Source organism: Tachypleus tridentatus, chromosome 1 (genome assembly GCF_004210375.1).
Source record: "Tachypleus tridentatus isolate NWPU-2018 chromosome 1, ASM421037v1, whole genome shotgun sequence".
NCBI classification, from domain to species: Eukaryota; Metazoa; Arthropoda; class Merostomata; order Xiphosura; family Limulidae; genus Tachypleus; species Tachypleus tridentatus.
The window spans coordinates 87,598,164-87,613,668 of record NC_134825.1 but is presented as its reverse complement, the minus strand read 5'-3'; the positions used below and the strand labels follow the sequence as shown (position 1 = coordinate 87,613,668).

The 15,505-nt window shown below is 31.8% G+C and overlaps 1 protein-coding gene across 2 annotated transcripts in view; it reads right to left on the bottom strand.

Moving 5' to 3' along the window:
• The window catches only part of LOC143254992 (serine/threonine-protein phosphatase 4 regulatory subunit 3A-like), a 66,537-nt gene that overhangs the window by 39,325 nt on the left and 11,707 nt on the right, over positions 1 to 15,505 (bottom strand). For both annotated transcript variants that reach the window (XM_076509953.1, XM_076509961.1), the window contains exons 2-6: positions 12,612 to 12,780; positions 5,735 to 5,928; positions 4,029 to 4,084; positions 3,386 to 3,484; positions 746 to 1,369 (exon numbers count right to left, since the gene is read on the bottom strand). In XM_076509953.1, the coding sequence (XP_076366068.1) occupies positions 746 to 1,369; positions 3,386 to 3,484; positions 4,029 to 4,084; positions 5,735 to 5,876 (921 nt within the window). In that variant the 5' untranslated portion in view covers positions 5,877 to 5,928; positions 12,612 to 12,780. The remainder of the gene's footprint in view (positions 1 to 745; positions 1,370 to 3,385; positions 3,485 to 4,028; positions 4,085 to 5,734; positions 5,929 to 12,611; positions 12,781 to 15,505) is intronic.

Sequence of the window (15,505 nt, the reverse complement as noted above, 5' to 3'; positions counted from 1 at the left end):
AAAGGCAGAAGAGAAGAGATCTGGTTGACCTCTGTAGTAGAAACATTAACTCAGGAAGTCATACTCATTAGTGAGTTTTTTTTATTAAGTAATGTATAAATATCAAAAGATAACCACAGAAACACTCCTGTTGACAGAAACCCATGCCAAATACTCTGTAAAGAAAAAGTGATTACATTTTCAGGATGAGGTGCTTATGTGCAGTACCTAGATAGAGGGTGCGCATTGAACTTGGTGGAGAAATTTTCCTAGGGCATTCAAGTGGGTTTCCAGATGGTATGTGTCAGAAAACTTAAGACTTCTGTAAAACCTATTGTAATGTATTTCTCACTGTCTTAAATTTAACAGACCAATGAAGTTACTTAGAATTCCTTCATAATTTAAGATTAAACTACAAAACAATACAATAAAATTGTATATCTTAGCTCTACAATGCATTTCATATAAGTATTTTAGACAAAAAAATTACAAAAATCAATAACACTCCTTCATAGTTTGAAAGACAAATGAACAAACAATAAGCAAAATAACTAATTCAAACTATAAGCTGTACCAAAAATAGCACCAATAATGTAATTTACCCTAGTGTGATCTCAAATAAAGAAAAGATACTAAAACAAAGTACAATAGGTATTTAAATTTACATATACATATACAATAATCAGTCCTTGCTCACTTTCATTTAAAATATGGTTTAAGATCATACACTGCAAAATTTAAGAAAATATTGAAAAAAAAATCTTACCTGTAACAATGAAACAATTTCCACTTTGTTAAAAAATATGAAAGAACTCAAAGTTGAAAGCATGTTTTCCTCAAATACAGATGGAGTAGGGAGCACAGCATCTTGAATGTACTGTACCCGGTAGGTTTGATGTATTTTGTTCACTAGTTCAGGGTTACTGATTGATATTACCTCCTTAAACTTGGAAACAGTTCGAAAATAATCTCTATGTTGCTTTGGAGTTGGAGATGAGGGGTCATATTCCAAAACACCTACCACATCAAAAATTGTATCATCTGCAAACATGACTTCAAATAATGCATTTTTGTTTAAAAGAAAAATATTCCTAAATATTTCATACAACTGATGAAGACTGTCAATGTTTTCCAAATCTTCACACATATGAAAAACTTCTAAGAGTTTCTTGATGTAGTTCTCAGACTCGAGAGCAACAGCTAGTTTTTCTCGTCGAATGGGAGAAGGCAAGCAACTGCTTATTAATTCACTAATTTCTTCTAGTCTGCTGACTTCACAGGGAGGGAGCTCAATGGGCGGTGCTGTATCAGATACATCTTCATATCTTTCATCTTCTGATTCTTCAACTATATCCTGTGTAATTTCTACAGAAGGATCTTTTCCTTGAACCTAAACATTATCAAATTTCAATGAGAAAAACTTAAAGAATACATTCCTTTTCATTAATTATATACAACTGAAATAATTGGCAAATGATATTCAACATTCTTCAATTTCATTTGGCACAGTGAAAAATTAATCAAATATATCTCTTAAAATTCTACAAAAGTTCCTCCCACATCTATACTAAAAACATGCAAACATATTCTTTGTCATAAACCATTAAATTGACCCTTTCTGTAGAGGAAGAATGTCACTAATATACCTTGGTTTATCCAGTTTTGGCTTACAAAATTATTTTATTTCATTCTGTATTCCTTACTTATTTTACATTAACATTTCTTTTTTTGCAAATTATTATTTAAAAAAAATACATTTAAGATACCCCTTTACATCTTGAAAAATCAATGCTTTTTATTGTTGATCAGAAATACATTAAATTTCCAGTTAATTTCACAAGATATTTATTAACACATTTAGGTACTTCTGTCAACTGCAGTGGTCAGCGGTTTGGCTTTAAACCAGACAACAACAACAAAAAAAGTTAACTGTTAATCTAGAACCTCATCTGTCAAAATGACATCACCTTTATCTATGTTAGAACTAGGTTTCATTATTCACAGTTGAAAGCAATTAATTTCTAATAAACAATAAGCTATATATATCTGTCTCTCTCTGTCTGTATATGTATTTTTTAATATGATAAAATTTAACAAAAGTATTCAACAAGATTTGAGTCAGTGGAATATTTTTTCATAGCCTGCCATGCTTGTTAAACCTAACTAAGCTAACCTCATTCTTATCACAAAAGAAAATTTATCTAGCTCACAAATAGATATAGCTGAACATAAATAATCAAGAAAAATAACATAAAGAATATATAATGAAATTCTCATATCTGTGGTTTGTTCATCAGTCTTCAGAACTTTCTATTAGATTAGCTCAGTTTAATCACTTTTATACCAAACCATAAATTACTGCTTCACTCTTCTACATTGATTTAAGTAACTTATAATAATCTGCACTATCCAACGATAATGAAATGTTGCCTATAGCTAATATTTAAAGCTGAGCTTCTTTAAAAGTTGTTTAGACCACATGCTGCAACATCTTGAAAGGGTGGCAACAAAGAAAAGACTTAGTAATAAAATCATTAATACAGATTGAAAATAACATGAGAAACAAGACATATTCTCAAGAGATGACAGTTTGTCAGCAAATGATTCAATACTATAAAAAGGGGAGAAAAAGTCATAAAATATCAATAAATGTGTTATATACAGGACAGACTCCTTAGAGCTGCAAAGAAATTAAAGATGGAATTTTTAAATTTTTCTTTAAGGATTACACTACAAGTTTTATAAGGTATCAATTTTAAAATGTTTCACAATTAGAAACTGCTGAAAGAGTTTACAACAATAAATTTTATTTAAATTTAATAAGCACATGTGTTTTCAACACCAAACACCTGCTCACTATTCTAGATAGTGTTAAATAACTTTAAAAATTAACAGCCATTTTCATTGAAGAAATTTACATCTGCATTTTTTAATTATTTTAAATACTTTATGGTCAAAGGATTAAAAAAGAGAATATGTGTGAATTATCAAACATCTCTGAATAACTTAAAACCTCTCATTTACTTTCAGATGAATAATAAAGACAATTTATCTAGAACCATTGGCAACACTACTTTCACTTAGTAATATCTCTATTTCCTTAGTGTTTTTTACCTTAGTGACCTAAAGCCATTTTATCACTTAAATATCAAATTCACTTACCTAAATTTGTACATCACCAACAATGTAGTTGTCATAACTACACTTCAAGAACAATTTTTAACAGTGAAAATAGTAACAGAACAGCAAACAGATGCTCAAACACATCAACTGTTTCACACCTAAAATAAAATTTCCAAAATGACTAAAAGATCATTTGGAAAAAAAACCATTAGTTCTAGATAATTAATGTTAAAACAAATACCAGTTGGTTATATTTTCAAATAACGAAATACTTAATACTCACTTGACAAATTTTTTCCCAGATTTCATCACAGCCTGCTTTCTCTTGGAAACTTAAGGCGAGATCATAATTTTCCCCTTCTGACCATACAATAAGTGTTTCCTAATGAATAAATAAAGAATTAAATAAAATATTATAAAAATACCATGTACAGTTCAATATTCCTTACAGAAGTACACAGTAATGCTGATGATGTGTTTTTGTAAACTGTACATAATAATTATTCATCTCATTTAATACAAATGAAGTACAGTGGTTTAGTAACTTATAATCAAAATCTGCCTTAAATAACATAATATCCATTTATATAAATGAATTGCTATTCTTAATCTTTTATTGTAGATCAAAAGTCTTCAATTTTCCTAAAATGATACTAGCAAAATAGTTTATTTGACCTTCTTTGAAGGTTTAATACACCCATAATATGGAAGATATTTTCATACAATGATTTCCACTATCTTTCAGAAGATCAGATTCTGTTAGAAAAAAATTCTAAACAGTGCAGTAATAAAAGTGTAAAAATTACAAACTGGGGTTTTGAATGCATAAAATGACAAATAAGTACTAAGATTACAAAAGAAATACATAACCTTTATTATTAAACGTGTTACAAATGAAGGAGGAAACATACATGACAGATATTTACCTGTTGCTTTTGATAGGCAGTATCTGGATGAATTTTTGATTCAAGTAGCAAAGATCCTAAAAAAAAATGTCAATAATGAGTACTCGCATACAGATGAATCATTGTTTTCTGCTATTAATATTTTAAAATAACCAATACTGTTTAGCCTTTCAGAAATAAAATTTTAAAATGTTTTGTAGTAAAGGTTCACAAAAAAATGGAGAAAAGACTACTAGTCATCATATAAAATCATTGGAATAAAAACCATAGAGATAAAATAAAAATCCTTAATTCAATAAATAATGTCTCAGCTAATCACTTTAACCCTTAAACAGTAGCCATCATCAACCAATGCTATCTACAACATTCTTTCTATTTAAGGGTTAATACATAAAGCTTAAAAGGCCAGTTTCAAAACATGTACATTATTTTAAATTTTTAAAAATTCAACAGAATCCATTAAAGCATTTACATAGCTTATCATTTTTATTCTTCATATCTATATACAATTATGTAATGCATTTCTGTTTGTGGTTAATTATCTACAGTCATAATGGATTAAAGTTTGTGGTAATAGCACCCAAAAATCATTTGGGATATTCAATATATCAAACAAAATCCAAAACACCAAAGTTAAACAAGTTAACCATTGTGGAAAATAAAAACAAGGGTGAAAAGGCGAGTACTTAAACCCACATCGTCCTACTACCTTTTACTGTCTGCAGTCTGTGGGAAGGCAGCCACTCTTTAAAGTTATTCAAGTTTTAAAATTTTAAAAGTAAAAACAGAACAATATTTCCTTATTCATAAATAAACTAAAAAATAATGGATTCAGAGATATTCAACTAAGCATTTTTATTACTTTTTACAATAAATATCAATTTATTTTAAATAATAAATTTTCAGTAATGTAAAACTTGTTATTTAGTTGTTAGTTTGATATCAAGGGTGACGGTGAATAACAGTTTTTTAAAAAGGTTTTTTAAATTCAGTGTGCTGAGGCTGGAAATACAAATTTCAAGCAGCTGGGCCTGTTTCAACTTTCCTTTGCCATACTTGAATAAATGTTTGATGATTTATAAGTTAGTTTTCTTACTTTCATTTTCATTTTTTAAACATCTTTTATAAGGGTGGTGGTTGGTGCTCTGTATTGTATGAACTTTATTTTCCATAAATCTTTTATACATTTCATGGTAAAAATTGACAGACAAAACCTATTCAACACTGTTAGAGTGGAAGACAATTTACATAAAAAATTGATTTGAGAAACTGCAATGGAGAATTTGGGACTTAATCTTTTAAAATAATTTAAATTTTGAAAAATGTTAGCACTTAGGTTTAAACACTTATTTGACAAACATGTAGCATTAATCCTAATACTCAGTGAACTATTCAACAACCAAACTTAAAAGTCTTTCTCTCAACATTGTATACAAGAATTTCAGCATACAAAAGTTAAGAATTTTGATGACAAGAGAATAAAAAACTATTTCATAATTAAAACAAAACTGCCAAGCAAAAACTTTCTCATAATAAAACTGGCTATATTTCAAGATATTTAGCAAAATACATTTGATGTACTTTTATGTCCTAAATAAACAATAAATACACTAATGGTTGTAGCTGTAGATTAGCAATGAAATTTGTAACCTAGATTTTAAAGTTTGTTTTACAATACAGTTTAAATTAAAACACTAATTACACAATTGTTAATAAAACACACTTACCATCAGATTCTGCACGAACTAACAGAGACATGCCTTTCAACTTGTCAACATATGAAGAGGACACATGACCAGTTCCCCGATCATCCCACTGTCGATCAGCATTAAGAGCATAGAGTTTAACACGTCTCCTAGTATCGGCCATGATACACCAGCTAACTGTTGAGTATATGTATATATGTCAATTCAGCTCACACCTACAAACAAAGAAAAATGCTGTGAATGACTTAAATTTATCCTTAATACTATCTATAAAACATAACAATTTCCACATACTCAGTTATTTTCCTATACTGAAAGTAGATTTCCAATAGATATATACCTTCTTTCACATGTATAGCAATTCTCTTTCAGTGCTGCCCTCTATATACAAATGTTTTTTGCATGCCACATGCCTTCAACTCCAACATACCCCACGATCAATGTGGTTTATCTTGTACATAAATTATCATGCGACAACCCTCCACCAAGAGGAGAGTGACACACCCTCCTGATGCATGTGACTCCCTTTATTGATTCTGATGAACTATCACTTCAAAATTCAGCACGAAAGTGTGATATGGATGAGTACCCATCACAAATCTGTTTTCAGTATAGAAAAATTACTTCTGTTATTCCAGGTGATTCCAACTGAAAGAGTGAACTGCATTGTGACAGATCTGTATCCTAAATGGGATGTACCCCTGAAGGGAAAAATATATATGCAGAAAAGTTAATTTACCTAGTCACAGCTATGCCAAAGTTTAAAAGATTGCAACAGTCATAAGGCAGTACCCCAACAAAAAAGAAACAAATATCCAATAAAGGTAATGGGAGATGAACAAGTGAGATGAAGGCCACATGCCTGACAGAACAGTTTCTTCCAATGGCAACAGAAATGAAACTCCTAGAAAAAAAAAAAGTGAAGTTGCCCTATCACAGAAGCTACACATGAATCCAAAGACTCTGAAAATTCTTCAAAACCAAACAGAAGGAAGAAAGGAGCCATCCAAAAGAAGTCATGAAAATAATGGGAAGGTAGATGAACCTATGAAAAGGCCATGTCCTTACCAAGAATACTCTACCAGCAATAAAACCAAGTGTGAAAGGATAGGTCAGAAGAGGGCAATAGCTTCAAGGAGAAAAATGTGTATCCACAAAAAACATCATCGTCATCAGGGGATTGGTGGTGTGTCTCAGAAAGGAGATATATGTTTAATCATGAGCATGCATGGTTAATTAAATGTTTCCATGGTCCACTGTAAGAAAAATAGGGTAGCGGTAGTAGTAAACATGGTGGAAAGTCCAGAATAACATCACACACTGGAGAAAGTGCAGTGGGTACCTGTTATACCCTTTTTGAAAATCAGGCTGACCTCAATTCATTCACTCAAAGGGTTAGAAGTGATGGCCAGAAACCCCCTTTTCTGCTTTATTCATGAAAGTCCACAAGTGACAGTCTACTATTGAGTGAAACTCACAGGTTTCTAGAAACATATAAACCACTGAATATACAACCAGATGCCTCAAAGAACATTACAGTACAAGCAGAAAATACTGCTGATTTGAGATAAAACATACTTAACCAGGCAACACCCACAACTGAATGAGATCCCATTATGAGTGGGAAAAAAATAAGTCTCTCTGAAAAAAAAAAAAAAAAAAAAAAGGAAGTGATAAGATTTATCCAAGTCAAAGGCAAATAGAGACAATATCCAACCGAAGAAGACAGAGCCAGATTATGCAAAAAAAGAGCAGCAAAGGTATTGGGAGAAGTCCACATTCTGCCTGAACAACCTCCCCCAACAGATAGTGCAAGCAATCAGCCAAAAATGTGATGGTATGACAAATTTGATAAGAAGAAATGCTGTGAATACAACAACTTTCCATGGATAAGACTGAATACACCAGCCTGACAAGTTGACAAACCCAAATAGTTACAGAGGATAGATCACAGGAAACAGGAGTGTTTCAGGGAATAAGAAGTTGGAAATGTGAATTCTGGAATGGGCCAGTACATGCCACATTACACAATAAGGAGCAAACTGAACAAAGTTGATCGGAATTGAAATGGGAGTACAGGTGAGGAATGGAAGGTAACAAATTGGATATGAAGGCAGCATAGGCCTTGGGGGAAAAAGGACTGGTTGGGATATAGGATAGCATAAGAGTATACATGAAATGCAAATGGCAGAAATATCTTATCAAAGACATCTGGAAGCAAGTAGAAGAAAGAAATGGTTATTGAGAGAGAGAAGTACATGGAACACTTAACAAAAGGTAGAAAGTGTTATTTCCCAATTGCTTATGCCTAAAGTAAATGTAAAAGACCTATTTTTCTCTTCAAACTTTGCTTTTGTGACCTGGATAATTAAAATTTCATATTTACCCATTTTCCAGAACATTCCAGGTAGATTCAGTCCTGAGTAGTTTACAGAGAATTTTCTCGAACTTACAATAATTTTCTAGAATTTTGTAGAACTTACGAGAATTTTCCATAGTAATATATACCCAGGGCCTCACTACTCACCACTTCAGGTTAGTCCTAGCTGCCCAAGTGAACACATAGACCTATCTGATTTTATCTGAGATGATGCAAGCATTCTCCAGACATATTGTTACGTATGTGGCCAATTTTTCAAGACAAGAGCAAAAAAAAATGTATCTGGTCTGTGTGAGGCAATTGGAATTGCCTGTAACCTGTACAAGTAGTGCCTCTTCATTAGTAGCTCATCCAGAAGTCTTAAAGCTGTGCTGCTCTATAATGGGAATAAGTATCCACCTCTTCCCCTGGCTCATTCGGTGCACCTCAAAGAGGAATACAACGGTGTCAAGACCTTGCTAGAAGCCTTGAAGTATGATGAGTATGCCTGGAAGGTTATCACAGGCTTCTAAATGGTGGCATTCCTGATGGGTCTCCAAGGAGGCTCTACCAAGTTTCCCTGTTATCTGTGCCTTTGGGACAGTAGGGACACCGCAGCTCACTACAACAGGAAGCATTGGCCACAACAGACTGAGTTCTCTGTGGAGAGGCACAATGTCAAGTGTGAGATACTAGTGGACCTCCAGAAGGTATTGTTCCTACCATTACACATAAAATTGGGTCTTATGAAACAATTTGTCACAGCTCTTGATAAGGAGTCTGCAGCCTTCAAGTACCTTCGAGACTTCTTCCCTAAGCTGTCTTAGGCAAAGGTCAAAATTGGTGTCTTTGTTCGACCACAAATAAAGAAAATCCTAGAGTGCACAGAATTCCTCAAGAAGCTCAGTAGGAAGGGAAAGAAAGCTTGGGGCAGCTTTGTCACAGTGGTTCGGGAGCTTCTTGGGCAATCACAATGCCAAAAATTATGTGGAAATGGTTGAGGCTCTGGTGAGGAACTATGGCAAAATGGGCTGCAGGATGTCCCTGAAAGTTCATGCTCTTGACTCTCACCTTGGTAAATTCAAGGAAAACATGGGAGCATACTCAGAGGAGCAAGGCAAGTGTTTCCACCAAGATATACTGGACTTTAAACACCGTTACCAAGGAGTGTATAACAAAAACATGATGGGAAACAATATCTGGGGCTGATAAGTGAAAGTGATTTACACTACAGTCGCAAATCTTGAAAAACTACTCACTTCTAAACATTTTTGTTCATATTTATATAACTTTAGTATAAATACATGTAAATCTTGATTCATATGTTGTTTTATTCAGACCTTATGTAAATGAAAATGTGCAAATTTGCCCATTCTTACATAGAAAATAGGTTAATTTCTAAATTTCATTATCCAGGTCACAAAAGCAAAGTCTGAAGGGAACAATGGTCATTTTCTGTACTTTTACAACATAAGCAATTAAGAAGTAACACATACTATCCAGAAACAAAATTAATTCCTGTACCTTCTCTGCAAATAAAGTCGAACCAAAAACACAATCATAATTAGTAGCCACTTCTAAACAATCCTGCGCCAATCAAGAAAGTGAGGACTGTGCAGAAATAGCAAAAGGGAACTTACTGTAGTAAGATAGGTGGCACAGTATTTTTTGATGGAGAGTAGTCACATGATATGTACGCATTCAAAAATGGTAAGACAAGAAATTGATGGTATACACAGTCTGATGCACTAACCAAGAAAGTGTTTTAGGAATGCTTAGCAGAAAGAAGGTCAAGATAGCTTTGTATGAGAAGGTCATACCAGAACTACTCTCTACAAGTTAGGTACTTAGTGAAATTTAATAATAAATTAATTATCAAGTTCAATAATCAACAACTGTCAACCAATCAATTATTCTCATGAAATGGCTAAAAACAAAAACATTTCTAACAAAACAAATTGGGTATTGAGCAATGTTTCTTCTAATTTTTTTTAATCCATGTGCAGAATGGATATTTTTCATATGCATGAGTATCAAGGCAATAATCAAATATATTATACCAGTTTGTTTTACTTATTTTTATTTTTGGAAGGGGGAAATTTTTAGACCATCAACCTTTTTAGACTATTAGGCCACTCTGCAATACTACCAAGTTGGTTATTTGGGCTTTAGGCCTATCAACAGCCAAGATCATTAATGCTGTCAATGTGCTGAGACTCCTAATAGATTTATACAAATAAACTTGAATTAGTCGAAAGAAATAGAACAAAAAATCATACTCTCAAAATTTTCATTAATGGATAATTGAAATTATTATAAACAGTAACAATCACAAACACTGACTTAGATTAATTGAAGACCATATCATTTATCACCGAATGCTCCGAAAAGAATCTGTATCTCACTGAAAGAAAGATGGTTACTATCCAGTAATGTTCCTCATTATCCCCTTGAAGTTACCTCAAAAAATTAGGTAAGTGTATCTATATTATCTTTAACCCTGTATGTACACCTGGAAATCAAAGCAAGTGTCACCCTTTTTTAAAGTTTCATTAAAAATTTAATTAAGGTCCTTCATTAATATACATTAAGAGGATTGGCACAAACTTATTAATTACAATTCAAAGTTTTATATTATCAAAGATTTAATTTCTTATTTTCAAGAGAAAATATTTAAATTCATAATTTTACTTGTGTGTATCACATGATACATCTCCCCTCTGATTCTCTTATTCTACATTCCCTTTTAGGGCTGTAGGAGTAATCAACAAATCAGAATCTTAAACTAAAGATTCTGAAATGTAATAATATAAAAACTAAATCTTCTGGTATTAGTAAGAAATAAATACATCCATGGCAATCATCACTGAGGTTCCTTCATCTTGCCATTACCTTGGAATGAATTCATGGGTATCACGTCTTTCATTTACAGACACAAAATTTATAACCAATAGAAAGAGGGTTCTGTACCCTAGAAGAGGCTATTAAAAGTTTTTATTTTATTTTTTGTCATTAACTTCCAGGTAGTTAGCTTCAGAATGTTTGTGTGTGATTGTTATTGTAGAGTTTCAAACAGCTGACAATTTTTTTTCAACTATATACAGCTCAATTATAAATGCAGTTAAATTACAAGTTTTAGGGCATTTTATATTGTGTGCATTATAATGCTTTGTCCAAAATTTCGTATCTGAAAAAAAAAAAACATTTAAAACATTTTGGACTACATACATTTACAGAGTTTTGTTTATCAACAGCAAAAGACAGGAGTTCTCATTTTTTGTGTACATTTTTTTTTTAAAAAGCAACTAAAATGTAAAAATTAGACACTTTATATGTTAGATAATTTTGAAAACTTGAATAAACAAACAAATAAAAAAATTCTTGTCACGGTTAATACTGTGACATACTATGTGCATAAAGTGTGTGTGTGTGTGTGTAATTCACTCCTATTGTACTTGTAGCTTGATCAACTGTTTACACAAAGCCATTTGACTAAGATAAATAACTTTCAGCATACTCAGAGGGTCAAAGTGCGACTGTGAAACAATAAAACTAAATGAACTCAGGTTAAAATGTTTATTAACTTTGGATGTAAAAATAATATGATTATTTGTTAAAATACTCAGTCATTCTAGAAAGAAAATAAGTAATTTATATTTATTTCATAATTTTGAGCTTTAAATCTTACCTACATCGCTGATTTTGCATCAATTAGTGTTAATTAGATAAAATATAGTTTTACTGAAAAATATTTTATATATATTCATCTAGGAGGTTCTACAGGTGATGCAGGTGAAATACAAAAACATTTAAACAGGAAAGTTTTTATCTAGACAAGAAAATAATCTTGCACTTAGACTAGTCAGAATCTGAGCTAGACTAAATCAGTAAATTCACACAAAAAAACAACTTTATTAAAAATTCTTATTTCTTTGTGTGCACGTGCATGTACAATACACTTGTAATGTTCACTAATAAAGGCCTAGTAAAATTTGTGAATATACATTTGGTGACTTCAGAATTATAGTAAACATTATATATGCTGAGTTGGACAAAACACAATGGCCATTCACAAAGGTTTAACCTCAATACAAACCAAATGTGTTTAGAATCAAGTTTCAAATTTATCCTCCAAAATATCATATCATATGTATATATTATCATTACTTTGATTACTTGACTAACATTACTGTCCTTTCGTATATGTAATATTTATTTCTAAAAAGTTTTTCTATAAAATATGTAAGCAATCACCCAATCAAATAAAACTGAAGTACTATTACAAATTCTGTGATTTTAAGGCCTGTATTTCAAGTTTTTATGGAAATCTATCAGCTGATTATTAAAACACACAGCAGAATAAGTGAAAGTTTTTTTTTTCCCCACACATTTCCTAACCATTTGTGTTAAATCATTTTACTGTATACTATCTCTTATGAAATACTCAAAGTAGTAAGTTTCTCTCCCTTTCAAAACACTGTACAATGTAATATTCGTTACATTCAGAGCAGCAAATAACATTTAAGGATTTTTACTTACCACAAAGCTTTGCATTCTCCAACAGGAAAAACTGAAACTAAGATAATCCCTTAAATTGTACCACTTTGGTTTACTTTTCAAGTGTGCCTCTTGGGTTTCATGTTACTCTAGAAGGAACCAGTTTAACAATAAAAACTCAAACTCCTTGCAGTTACTCTTCTCCACCTTTCTGCAAAGAAAAAATTTAAATACTTCTGAGGTACAAAAAAATTTAAAGTATTAACTGTTTAAAAATTATGTTTAGGACTTATGAAGACACTGCTTAATGGTAAGTATAGTGAAACTCCATTAATCTGAATCCATCTGTAAGGTAGTAATTCTTACAGATTATTGAGACATCCGGATTATCAAATCAGTTACTCTGAATCCAATGGACACTATTAACAGCTTATGTTATTGATCAATAAAGTTACAAGTGAAAACAAGTAAGGATAAGCATACAAATGCTAAACGAAAAGATAACTAAGTACAATAAACTTCTCAATTTATTATACATGTAAATAATTATACAGGTTTTATACTCAAAGAAGCATGCTATGTCATCATAATAAATACAAATCATTATTTTATTCACACCAATGACATACAATACAAACTACACTTGGTACACATAAAACTTTACTGTATAAACAATCACATTTCAACATTGCTGATATTTCTACAAACCTTGTAATATTGGAGCACTGAGACTTGCCTGTTGCATTTATTACTCTGATGACCTTTAGGCACCTACTATGGTTCATAAGATAGATCCATACTTTGAAAACCATCCTAAAAAAAATTGCCAAACTATTCATCCCAGTGATAATTGTTCTCAGAAATACTGTTGTAAACCAGAATACACCATGAGTGCAGTAATTATCACATTTCCTGTTCAGATTGACCACTGTTAGACTCAAATGGAGTAATTTATGGATTAGTGAATCATGTATCGATAGGAAATAGATGTTTGTTATAAAAAATAACTGCTTGGATTAATAATACAAATATATATATATATATATATATATAATAATTAAAATTCCCATTACAAAGAATTGTCTTTCCAAAATACCATCCACATTGTGTATAATACATATTGACAATTCTTTGATAGGTTGTTTAAGCAAAGCATTAATAATTAAATTTAGTTGAATGGACAGCAACTGCCCATTGTAGAAACACAAGGGTAGAGGATGATGTTTCAATTCTTCTGCTTTTCATCTTCAAGTTAATGTGAGTGTATGGTGTTGTCAGTCTTTATATTATTCTGGTTACTCAACATCTGGAAGAGCCTTCTCACCCAAAAATATAAAATCAACCTTCCACAAATACGTTAACAACACCTCCACTATCTGGTCCCACAGCCATGAAAACACAGAACATCTTAATTAAAAAGACAAAAAAAAAAAAAAAATCATGAAAATAGAGGAAGAAGACAATACCATTTCTTGACATATTTATCAAAACAAGAGAGAGAAAAGTCACCACAAGTGTGTGTAGAAAAATGGCCCGCACAAAGTTACCTACACTTCTAGTCCTATCATCCAACCACAATAAAACATGGTATAATCCAATGCCGAACCAAGAGAGTATAAAACATTTACCTTGAGACATCCATCAAAACAGAATGTCAAAAAAATCAAACAATATTTTATACAGAACAGTTACACCTTCTTCTCCTCCTTCAGCAACTCCCTGAAGTAGACCACAACAGAAAGAAAATGGAAGCATTACCATTAATACCATTTACCTCACCTACCTACAAAATTTCAGTGAAATATTTAAACAAATAACCAAGAAATTCAACACAGACATCCAGTGGAAATCCTAAAAGACATTATAAGATCCATTCTGGTGAAAATCAAACAATAACTTATAAACGAGAAACAGAAAAAGTTATAATTTTCCTAAATGAAAATGTACTCTGAGAGGTACTTCCCTCTCATCGCATCCACACTGAGACAACGATAAGTCTATGAATTTATAATGCTAAAATCGGGGGTTCAGTTCTCCTTGGTTGTCACAGCAGATAGCCCAACGTGGCTTTGCTATAAGAAAAACACAAACCCTCCAACAACATGATTAGCTTTTCTTGCTATGTACTGCCCTCTATTCGTAAACTTATTTGAATGCATGCCACAAGTCTTCATCATCCCTGTACTGGAATACAAAGATTAAACACAGCTATCATGCAAATCATCATGTGTCACCTCTCCACCAACGGGAGAGCAATCTATCACGACTCATAACTTCCTCTGTGAGCCACTACTGAAAAATCATTTTAAAGTTTTATAGAAAATACAAGTATTGGAAATGTGTGGGGAAGTGTAAGAGAAAAGTACCTATCACAAATATATTTTCTTTTAGGAAAATTATAACTTCTGATACAGTACTCTCTTCACTAACAAGACTAGTTTGACTCCAACATTAAAACTGTAGAGGGAAAAGTGTAAAGACAGCACAGACACATTGCCTAATAGAGGTGCAAATCAAATAATCTGAAGAGGGCTACAACACAAAAGCTGAGCCAGGTATTTCTTTGCCATGAAAAGGAAACTGGTCAGGAAGACCAGATATGAATGAGCATGTAAAAAATACTTCTATGCAGAAGAGGATGGTCTAATGAAGACATAAAAATGTAAAATACCAAAGTTTAAGTAATATTAGACATAGATTATAAACTGTTTATGTGAATACACAGTGAATAAAGAGGTGTGAAAAACAATTTACAGTTTCACAAAAAAGTGACACAATCTAGTTTGCACTGAATTAAATGAATATTGTTGTTAAGTTCCCTATATTCAAACAAAGTTATAAGTAACTTATAACTTACTGAGGTTTATTTATTATATATTAACTACATTAATTGATTTTAACTAAGAATACTGATATCTAGTCAGAATAAACTATTT